The 12,131-nt window shown below is 39.3% G+C and overlaps 1 protein-coding gene across 1 annotated transcript in view; it reads right to left on the reverse strand.

Annotated features, from left to right (window-relative positions):
- Positions 1 to 11,731, reverse strand: part of BMX (BMX non-receptor tyrosine kinase) — a 1,099,638-nt gene extending 1,087,907 nt beyond the window's left edge. The window contains exons 1-2 of the mRNA XM_044072793.1: positions 11,559 to 11,731; positions 11,127 to 11,276 (exon numbers count right to left, since the gene is read on the reverse strand). Coding sequence (XP_043928728.1) covers positions 11,127 to 11,264 — 138 coding nt within the window. The 5' untranslated portion in view covers positions 11,265 to 11,276; positions 11,559 to 11,731. The remainder of the gene's footprint in view (positions 1 to 11,126; positions 11,277 to 11,558) is intronic.
- Between the last annotated feature and the right edge of the window lie 400 nt (positions 11,732 to 12,131).

Consider the following 12,131-nt stretch of genomic DNA (forward strand, 5'->3'; position numbering starts at 1 on the left):
GTCATCCTCAGTGAGGCAGTCAGCCCACAGCCGGCCTACATCATAAACCACTGGTGGCCACAATCAGATGAAAGCAGTGGTTAGAGAATTTTCTTAGGTCAACAGAGACTAGGCGGAAGACCTGGAAGCTGACTGGAGAGAAAGGGCAGGAGTTCAAGTAAATAGTCAGTGCTCTAGTATGTGAGGAAGAAGAAGAAGGACTAGGTAGAGTTGAAGTAAAATGACAGTGTCTGAAAATACCATGCGTGAAAATTATAGAATTGATATGGGGCCAAGACAGGTATTTAATAAGATACACTCGGAAACCTTGTGATGGAATCTAGAAGTCCAGGAAGTCATCAAGAGAAAGAAGGAGTGCAGAAACAATTGGGAGATGGAAAAGACTGACCTGGTTAAGAAAGAATACAGGCTGGCTAACAAAGTGGCTAATAGAACAAAAGAAATAGCAAAGAGCAAGGCGTCAGAGGCACTCTACCAGTTTCTGGAAAGTGACACAATAGATGGCACAAAGAAACTCTATCAGGTTGCAAGGCAAACACAAAAAGATAAAGAAGATGTTCATCACACAGTATTCATAAAGGATGCCAGCAACAACCTGTTCACCAGTTCACTGGACATCAAAGGCTGAAGAATGGAGTACTTCCAGCAGCTTCTGAATGAAGAAATCCCCAAAGAAGCTGTACTGCCACAGACACAGGCTACAATGAAAGAAGAGGAGCCCACCACTGAAGAAGTAAGAACAGTACTATGGAAAATAAAGTCAGTGAAAGCAACAGGCTCAGATGAGGTCACCGAATATATGATCAAGATGTTGGGTGTATTATGGGAGAAATAGCTCCAGAGGGTACTCAAAGCAGTACTGAAAGAAAGGCATATCCCAGATGACTGGAGAATAAGCATTCTCATGCCAGTGTACAAGAATAGAGGACAATCACTAATGTGTGCAGTAGAGAGGTATCAGACTCCTGCAAGAAAATTTCTAGGGATGGTGACTGATAAATGAATATGCAGAGTAGTAGAAAGTAAGATGGGAGATGAGCAGTTCAGATTCAGATCAGGATGCAGCACAACTGACTCAATGTTTGCAGTGAGACAGACAGTTGAGAAGAAGTTAGTGATGAGGAAAAAGTCCAACTGGGCATTCATAGACCTGGAGAAAGCATATGACAAGGTCCCAAGAAAGCTAATTTGGGGATATGACAGTGGGCATATTTTCTGGAAAAGATTGATACTACATTCCACAAAACTTGGGTTGTACTATAGATCCCAAAATCTCCTGTTGGTAATGAAACTCCTTTGTTCATAGGTTCATAGGTTCATAGGTTTATACTAGGCTATCTGCCCTAAGGCATTTATAAGCCTAGCCCAAATTTTTGTGGCTTACGCCACCCCTTATATGAAAAAATACTGTGCCCATTAGTTTGTTGTGCCTCTGTCCAGCAGTGACACAGAGATGATTCCCGGGGTAAACCTACGATCTCCCATCCACAGGTCTAGATTTCTCTTGAACAGAGTCAGCGAGGTGCTCTGCCTCACATGGACCGGGATTTTATTCCACAGCATAGGGAGTCTCTGAGTGATAAATCTATCCCTCCAGCACATCCTATTTATATCCGTGCTAAGGTTTAAGTCGCTTGCTCTAGTGGTTTTGGTGGATTTGGATTTTTTGAGGTGGAGCATGTCCATTAATTCTGGGTTGGAAATGCACTTGTATGTCAGGCACATGTCACCTCTGAGCAGACGGTATGCGACTGAATAGAGCTGGAGTTTCTTCAATCTGGCAGCATATGACAGATTTTGGAGTCCCTTTATCCTTTTGGTGAGGAACTTTTGGGGTCTCTCCAATTGCTGCAGATGTCGGGTGAGATACATCCCGAATGGGGCATTGTACTCGATCATTGGTCTGATAAGTGAAGAGTACAGGGGAACAATGACCTCACTAGATCTGGATGTGAATCCCTTCATGATCAGGTGGGCAATGTAGAAGGTCTTTCTAACCACTTTAGCAACGTGAGTGTCAAAAGAAAGGCCACTGTCAACCTGGGTCCCCAGGTCCCTGATAACCTCTTCTGTGCTTAGTGGATTGCCACCTATATGGTAGCTTGGGGTTACCTTGTTTTTCCCGAAGGGTATAACTATACATTTTTGGCGTTTAACTTCAGGCCATGGCTCTGGCACCAGCTATCTGTTTCCGTGAGTCCCTTCTGAAGGATATCCGTGTCCGATGCACTTTCCACTATGGCGCCCAGTTTGCAGTCGTCTGCAAACTTTGTCAGCCAAAGTCCTCCCATGTTGGCCTGTACTTCTGAGAAGTAGATGCCAAACAATAGGGGGCCAAGGACCGAGCCCTGTGGGACACCACTTGTGACCGGCTTGGAGTCTGACACAGCGCCAGCAACTCTAACCCTGTGGGTTTTGTCCTTAAGCCAGTTTGCAACCCATCTTGTGACATATAGGTTTACATTTAAGCTGGTAAGTTTTTCTACAATACCTGAGTGGGGTATTGTGTCAAAAGCCTTTGCAAGGTCAAGGTAGGCTGTATGGACTGCCTTTCCCTCATCAATGGCCTTGGTGACTGTTTCGAAGAAGTCAACCAAGTTCAAAAGGCATGATCTTCCCTTGACAAAGCCAAACTGGGTCGGGTCCAATGTCTGCAAGTCCCCTATATCTTTGTTTATGAGCTCCATTATGATCCTCTCCATAGCTTTGCAGACTAGACTTGTTAAGCTTATGGGGCGGTAATTACCAGGGTCCGTAGAGGTGCCGCCTTTGTGGAGTGGGACCACAGTTGCCGTACGCCACTCCTTGGGCACGTATCCTGTGGTAAGGCTGAGATTAAACAGCTGCCTTATGGGCGGGTTTAATTCCTCATTTAGCTCGTGTAGCACACAGCCGGGGACACCATCCGGTCCCATTGATGCTGTGTTTTTAGCTTTAGAGAGAGCAGCTTTCACCTGCGCATTTGAGATGTCCGGGAGGCTACACTCGGCTGGGATAGTTATCTCTCCTTTAGGGGAGAGGGTGAAGTTTGCACTGAACCTGTCTGCCAGTATGTTGGCAATGTCTGTGGGTTCAGTGATTTTTGTATCATTTTGGACTAATTCTGAGCATATCTGGGAGTTTCCACCCAGGTTCCTAACATAGCTGAAAAAGGCCTTATGATTGTCCTTTGAATCCATGGCAATTTTTCTCTCAAAATTGGCCTTAGTTGATTTTTATGAGTGCTCGTATTTTTTTTACTAATAATGATCAGGGGTGACTTCCCTTTTATGGATTTTGTTCTATCATGTAATAGCTTTCTCCTCTTATTGTAAAGTTTGTTAATGGCTGGGGTCCACCAGACTGGACGTTTGCCCTTTGTGGAAAGAGTCTTGGTTTTATTTGGGATTGCCTGATCCATGCAGTCCTGGAGGTGTTCATAGAAGGCATTTGTAAGGGCTTCCACAGCTTGGGTTGTGGTTTCCACTGGCTCAGGGGCCTTGAAGGATACCACACCAGTCTTGAGTAGTGTGAAGTTTGCTTTAGAGAAGTTCTTCACTATGGTCTTTTTTGTTTGGGATGGGGGCGGGATGTGGATTTCCAGTGAGATTAGTTTATGATTTAGTGTTTCATAGGTTCATAGGTGTGTACTAGGCCAACGTCCCTGGAGCCTTTACAAGCCTAGCCCATTGAAGTGCCCTGGCATCATGCCGCCATTTCAGACAGACTTATCCCCAAAGACGGGGTCTACGTAATAAGTTACACTAACTCTGAAAACCTGTACAGTTGTAGGAATTCTGACAAGTCATCCCTGTGTACAAACACATATATGCATTTGCCGCATTCATAAAACATGTAGACGCTCTTGGCAGAAACCCATGACTCCTATAATATCTGATAAAAGGCAAAATAGTTCATTGACTGTTCAACAGCTAAGAAAGAATCCATGCTGTTTGTCCTGAACCATAGGCTTGACTACTGGATAAAGTTTACTTTTCAACACCCTGACATATACATTTCAAGGAAGGCTAAAGGGATGTGATCATTGTGCAATTAGTGCACACTAGTGTCCCTCTTTTTTGAAAATGGGGAACACTACTCCACTCAGCACTGAAAATGCAATTTTCAGGTGTCAAAGCCACTGTCAGGCTGGCATCCACAGATGATGCTCGCTAAGGGTAGATGTGGTTCAGTGAGAGGATTAACCCATAGATGAGGTCAGCAAATGTAGAGGATTGAAGGGGGCAGGGAATGTGGGTAGGTCATAGAAACAAACAAAAAAAAATTCCCCTGAACGGAATGTGGACATTTGAGACACCCAGAATGCCATTAGGTTCCATGACCAGCCCAAGCAGGGTACAGAGTAAGTCCAACAAGTTTGTAGTAGCTGGTAGACCTGGCATTGATGTGGGCCACTGGGTATTGGTGCCTTAAGAATTATATGGGGGAACCTCAACAAGTTTTAAAAACATTGAAAATGCATTTAAACCTTGATGCCACACCAATGCCCAGCAACTTCAACACTTCCAGATATCTCATCTACACCTGCAACCTTCCCACACTGGAACTGTTTCATTACTTTAGTGACTTAATTTTCTGATATGGAACTAGCTCTCAATGGTATATCTATGAGTTTCTTCAGGCAGATGACCTGGATAGCACACACAACAGCTGCTTGAAGACTTCAACTACCCATGCATTGACTGGCACACTTGCACCTTTAAATGTGATATGCTCAGCATTTCCAGTATTTTGTTAACAACAATAGAATGGAAACAGCAAAAAACAGCAAAAGATCTGAAGAAGCGTACATTTGTTTGCGTGAAAGCGCTCATCTGTTTTCTTGTGCTGGAATAAAAGGTTTTTTGTTTTAAACTGGAGTGAACCTTTTTGTTCAAGTCATCTTTATTGTGGTGAGTTCGCTGGTGTTTATTCAGCTACAGCAACAACAGAATGGAGTAAATTGTAAAACTACACACTTTAGGCTTTATTATCCTTGACCTTACTAATCTAGGCTGCACCCACCCATCTGTACCACATTGAGTATCCCATCATCCCTGGTTAAATTCCATCACAAATCAGTCATTTTGTGTGTCAGACCTAGTGATACTACTCTACCATCAAATGAGACCACCTTTAGGGACTCCTCTAAGGCAAAAACTTACTTCAGATTGTAAGTAAATAGACCCAGCTAACAGGGCTGCCACATTCATCTCCAGTTTTAACCAGCACCTAAACAGCTACATGAAAAAGTCAGTATACATCCAGCCTAAATGCAATGGAAAATTCAGAAGGAACTTATCTGATGGAGCACTCGTCTTAATAAACTGTGTAACAAAAGAAGTAAAGTAATGAGAAGATGGGAGAATTCCAAATCTCCGTACATCAAAATCACACTGAAGCATGCAAACATGAAAGTTAAGAGAACTATTAGAAAGCATAAAGCAGAGTATGTGTTTAAGGCCAGTGTAGCTATCAAATGAAACTATAAATCTTTCTTCATTTGTGTCAGGAAATGAAAGCATAATGTCCAATGATGTACTCATCTCATCCATAATAATATCACACATTCTGTATATTAGCAGACAAATTTAGTGCTAACTTTAACCCCACCTAACCGCACTGTTACCTCCACTATCCCTGAAAACTGCTTCCCATTAAATCACGTGGAATAAAGTTGTAGAACTTCCATGTGGATTAAATAACATACCAGACTGCATTCTTATTAGTTAAATAAAAAGGAATACTTATGAGAAATAAAACAAAAAATACTTTTATTGGTCCTGTCTTCTAATATCACTAGTTTTACTTATTCTTTTTTGTGAATATGCCTTCTCATCACTGCTTAGTATGCAAGACTGCGGTGGTGGTGCTGCGGTAGCATTGTCGCCTCACAGTTAGACGTTGCCCGTTCGATTCTCAGTTAGAGCGTCTTCTGTGTGGCAACATGCGTAAATGGGTGTTCCTTCATTGAAGGTTGTGCATTAGGTCCGGCAAGCCAGCACATAAAACTCTACTGCCAATCATTAACGGACCGGAGTTCTGCTGTGGCGACCCCTAACTGGGAAAAGCCGAAAGACACAAACATCACTGCTTAGTACGCACTGTCTACTGGCTCCCTGAGAAAACATGTTTCTTTTCAGAAGCACAACCTAGTCTTTACAAAACTCCAGTGACACTCTTCTAGCCAGACACTGAGTCACTTTAACTAAGGCTGAAAACTTATTTGTCAAACTTGCTCCTACAGCCTAGAACTTCATTCCAGAAAATATCAAGTTCAAACCTAAGCTTCAAAGCTTTAGGAAACAACTCATAAAACACCTCAATCAAAGCACACAGTGGGTTTGCTTTAATACCCCTGGATAAAAATCCCCTACACATTCTGATAACACTCTTCTAATGTAAACAAATCACTAGAAACTGATGTCTATTCAAACACCTCTCTGCCCTCTTTCTTCCCCTATTCCCTACCTCTGTGTTCCCTAATTTATGCACAACCCCCACCCATTACCTTTTTATTCCCACACTCCACCTTCCAACTTTATTAGAGTCCTTCTCTCTCACAAAATCTCCATACCAATAAATCTGACTTTACTATAGATCCACTCTCTCAGACAGAATTCCATATTGTTGAGCAAAAAATGGGAAAAGCGGTTGCGGATGGATGGATGGATGGATAGATAGATAGACAGACATATAGATAGATAGATAGACAGACATATAGATAGATAGATAGACAGACATATAGATAGATAGATAGATAGATAGATAGATAGATAGATAGATAGATAGATAGATAGATAGATAGATAGATAGACAGACAGACAGATAGATAGATAGATAGATAGATAGATAGATAGATAGATAGATAGATAGATAGACAGACAGACAGATAGATAGATAGATAGATAGATAGATAGATAGATAGATAGATAGACAGACAGACAGACAGACAGATAGATAGATAGATAGATAGATAGATAGATAGATAGATAGAAGGATGGATGTGTGGATGGGTGGAAGGATGGATGGAAGGATCCTCCAGTACTTGTTACTCCTCACTCTTTCACTACTCACCGTCCTTCCACACCTGAAAACATTTCACTTTTATTTGACAACAGAATGGTAAACATTTATTATTAAATGTATTTTTCATATTGTTCATTTTTTGTATATATATATTTGCATGTGCATATGCCAGCACTACTGTCATGCACTAAATGTTTGTTTTACATTTCTTGTATTGCTAAAACAAAATGCAGCAAGCGTGTCCAAACGTATGTAGCCACTCCAGATTCTGAACAGCTTATAATTCATAAACCTTTATTGTAAGTGCTTTTGAAGGGGTCAATGCCCCAACTTCATCAGACAAGTTTTAAAACATCCCTTACACACCTTATATATCCCTTATTTAAACATTTAATTAATCAATTATCCTATTAACCATTCGCTGCTTTTAAAAAGTACTTAATTAAATACCATATTATTACACAACTATATAAAATTGTGAATCAGTAAACACATTATTATTAAAATGCATAAGACAATGCCATACAATATAATGCTTTTGTGTATATTCAAATTTATAAAAAAAATTATATAAAATATATTGTATATAAAATATTATAATATATATTAATATTAGCAAAAATGTATGTATCCATATAGTATATGAATACATTAATAAAAATTTTAACAATGACTGACTGCTGTATAATTCAACCGTGTTACTATGGAAGGGATCAAACATTATCTAGACAAAGCTTTAAGCTTCAAAATACTTTTAATGGATACATATTCATTTAACCCTGGTGGAGAATATGCTAGAGTTCTTATTTGCCAAAATAATTCTTGTTTTTCCAAGATGAGCTTCCAAGACCCACTTCTTGGATCACATTGTATTTGATGTAACACAAGGTATGCAAACCTGTGAGTTGGGTATTCCATTATATGCTTAGCTAAGGCATTATTAATGTCACCCTTAAGTATACTATATTGGTGCTTGTATATTCTTTGTTTGAACTTTCTTTCAGTTTTCCCAATATAGTAAGAAGGACGAGTCGCAACTTGCAACATAAACTACTCCTTTTGAATCACAATTGTATCTGCCATTTATCATGTATGATTTATTCCTTATACTTATAGAAATACCTGTTTTAATAAACTTACACTGTGGGCATGCACCACATTTCTTCATACCTATAAGATTAGGTTGTGTCCTCATTACAACTCCATTACTATTTCCTTCCAATATATTTTTTAAATTTGAACCCCTCCTATAGGTAAACCCGGGTTTTATACCCAATGTTTTAACAATCATGTGATCCTCTAAGATAATAGCCCAGTTTTTAATAAAAATTTCTTTGATTTTTCTATGGTCAATGGAGAAAGTGAACAAAAAGTTCAAACTCTGGTTATTCATTTTACTTGATTGCCCTCCATTTTGTATATCAGTTTGGGCTAGTATACCAAAACTGTTGTTATCACCCTTTCTTGAAACAAGGGGCTTGAAATGCCCTGTTTCCCTCTTTTCCTTAACTTCAAGGATAATGTCAGTTAAAAAGCCATCAGGATAGCCTCTTTTGAGGAACATTGATTTCAAATTTCCACATTCCTCAAAAAAATCTATATCATCAGACACCATCCTTGCTGCCCTTACCAATTGGCCCTTAATCACGGCCTTCTTTTGGTGGTAAGGGTGGCAACTTAAAAAGTGTAAAAAAGCATTTGAATGAGTGGGTTTCCTATGAATTGTAGTTTTGTATTGACGTTTGGTCATGTCCTTTGTTACCTTCACATCCAGGTATGTGATACTATCTACACCGACATTATAAGTGAATTCAAGGAAATTTGTCATGGCTGTGATACTAGTTATAAAGTTGTCTATAAGACCTACCTCTCCCTTCCAAATAAGACATATGTCATCTTGATATCGGGTATACCAGAGAACATTTTCCTGGAACATGTTGTTCTTAAACAAACAAGATCGTTCCCAGTGTGCCATAACACTATTAGCAAAGCTCGCACTACATGGTGATCCCATAGCCACACCAGTGTTTTGTAAAAAGATTTCCCTATTAAACATAATATAGTTATTTGATAACACAATGTCAAGCAACGCCTCCACCAAATACACTTTATTATCATCTGCTTTTATATAGAGCATGAACTCCCTTCTCCATGCTATACCTAAAGGCTGCGGGATGACTGTGTATAAATCCTTTACATCGATAACTACAAAAGTATAGTTGTCACTATATTCTAATTTGTTTATATTTTCAAAAAGATCCAAGAATCCTGACATATTTGTGGCTCCACACTCAACAAAGGTTTTAAAATATTGTCTATAAGTTTGGCACATGCGTAGGTTATTGAACCTCTATCATCCACAATGGGACTAAATGGAGGATCCACTAAACTTTTGTGTAGTTTTGGTGTGCCAAAAATTGTTGGAATTCTGGGAGCCGACATAGACAAATACTGGAATATATCAATATCAATAGACCCTTCCAAAAACAAGTCGTCCAAGACCCCCCTGATTTTTTTATAAGCCATATTGACTTCATTCTTACTGGCATGGGTGTAAGTGTCTGAACCTAAATAATGGCATATTCTTCTTTCATATTCTGATTGGTCCATAAAACCTAACCCACCTCCCTTATCGGGTCTCATAACTCTAATGTTACACTGGTTTAATAATTTTATGAAATCCATTTCCTCCTCCCTAATATTAATTGTATCAGGTTTCTTGTATTTCTTGTATTACTCTTTGTGTAATGCTCTCAAGTCCTTGGTCATGCCTGAAAAGCACTTTTGGACCAGTGTACTTAACTGGTTAAAAAAATGTACAAATAACAATGTGGCAAGAAATGTTAAGTGTTTTCACTTAAAGCTGAATATAGCTAAACATCTTATGGTCAATGTGATCACTTGCCTCTTCTGATACTAAAAGTCAAAGCAATCTGATCCCACCACCCCCTCCTGAGTCACAGGATAGTTTGCCAAAATCCCCTTCTAACAATTCAAATGTTACTCTTTATGACCTCATCCACCGAGATGCCAACCTACACTTCAGTGATGGCAGCCATAATGACTACTTCCATGGCTGTCATTACTACTAATCACATCTAAAGAGCACCTGCATTAAAGAACTTTCTATAACCTGATGACTTTCATGACTAGTGCTAGTGACCAGCATGCTCTAGGTTCTCCACCATAACAAGCATTGATCACCTTTTGTTCCACAACTCTTCACTGTTACTTCAATTATTAAAGTACAGGGTGATTTCTGACACCACCACCCCCACCTATGCAATTACAATGTAGAAGCTCTTCTGGTGGAAAGGGTCAGAGTCATCAAGTGTTTCTTGTCTTACCCCTTTGTTTATGGTGTTCACAAGCAGGATATCAATCCACAGTTAAGGTTTGTAGGGTATCCTGTTTAGGGAGGTGAACATGACATCATTGCTGTTTCCAAGTGATATTGTCTTATTACAGTACTATCTACAGTGCTATCCTTATGGTAGGTATGAGAGTTATCTCAGTAAAGTGATCTGCAAGTTCCATGTTGCCAAATAATGGGTATTTATTCAATGTCATTATAACCCAAGTTTGCATTGCAAGCTTAGTGCTAAGTAGCAGAGCAGGGCAAATATCTACATGTTCAGTTTCCATGTTTCTTCAGAGAGATGTTACAGTGGTCACAGCCTTATCATTGGATAGTTTAAGGAAATGGTTTTAGAGTTCTGTTCCTGGAACCCCTGCTCCCTCAGATGGCAAAATGCTTAAAACAAAACAGAAAGGAGCGACTAGAAAGAAAGTACAAAAATCAGAAGATGTGCTGCCTAAACTTCATAAGTGGTCATCCTAGAATGCCCCATTCATATACTGGAAAGATGCCCCAAGAGGTGGAAAAAAACAGTTCAGAGTAGAGATCTACTGAAATCCCAAGCCTGGCTTTCAAAACTAACAACTGGCCATAAAGTGCTATTTCTAGCACGTCTTATAGTAATGGAACAGAGCTATGTCAACACAGAGCGTTCAAAAGACTGGTAAGGGGATCACAAATCAAACCACATATGCCAGCTAGCCGAGCCATATCTAACCATTTTGCAGTCACAAAAAGAAAGCAAAGAGATTTTTCTTACCACTTTGTTATTTTCATAGTATGTAAGAGCATATTTTGTTAGAATGAACAGTCGCTCCTTGTAATTATTTGGTGATATCTTTCTCTTTTGCTGTGAGCGCTTCAACAAAACCTCCTGTAGAATGCATGACTGTGCCATAGTCACTACAGTCTAAATGAAAAAGAAGCAGAAATGCTTAATGACAACAGAGATTACTAAACAGAAAAACAGACAGGTAAAGTTACAACAACCTTGATAAAAGAATTAAATATAAAATTCATGAAACAGTGTAACTGAAGTTTTATTTCTATAGTTAAAATACAATATAAACTCTACTAATACAAATAAATAAACATATGCTATCATTTCTACACTCACCAAAAGAGGGTTATGCAGAAAGCTTAGTTCCTGAGATAGAAAGAAGTTTAAAGGTTCTCTAGCTGTTAGCCTTACCTCGCTCCTAAATGAAAAGGAAAATTACTTGTGGCGTGCTACCTCACCCGAAACACAGCAGCCTTAGCATTCCCTCACAAGGACTTTTCAGTGACATGATTTGCATGATTGCTGTGGCTGGTTTTCTTTTTTCACTAACTATATAAAACCCCTTTTGTATGAGCTCTCACGATGCACGTTATCATTTTGGTGGAATCATAATAAGAGGGACACCAGCTCCTCCCACATACCTACCAGGAAGTCGGCAGTAAAACTGCACATACTCCGGTGAAAATAACGTATTCATAATATTTGTCTTGCTTTTACATAGGTTGATGATAAACTAGCCCTAACCACAGATGGCTTTTGCTGTTCTAACATTCCTAATTATGTGCTTTTTCTTATTTCATTGCACTGTCTTGGGCACTATGGTATGTATTTCAATTTTTCAAAAATGGAATCTCTGGTAAGAATTCTTGTTAATAATTGTTTCTAACAAATCAGTAACTCAAAAGGCAACAAATGAATGAGTCATGTGCATTTTAGTAAAGAAAGGCACCACTTCTGCTTTTTACTTTTTATAGACTCTTTTCC

The sequence above is a fragment of the Protopterus annectens genome, chromosome 5.part1 (assembly GCF_019279795.1).
Source record: "Protopterus annectens isolate FY-2018-M chromosome 5.part1, PAN1.0, whole genome shotgun sequence".
NCBI lineage: Eukaryota > Metazoa > Chordata > Ceratodontiformes > Protopteridae > Protopterus > Protopterus annectens.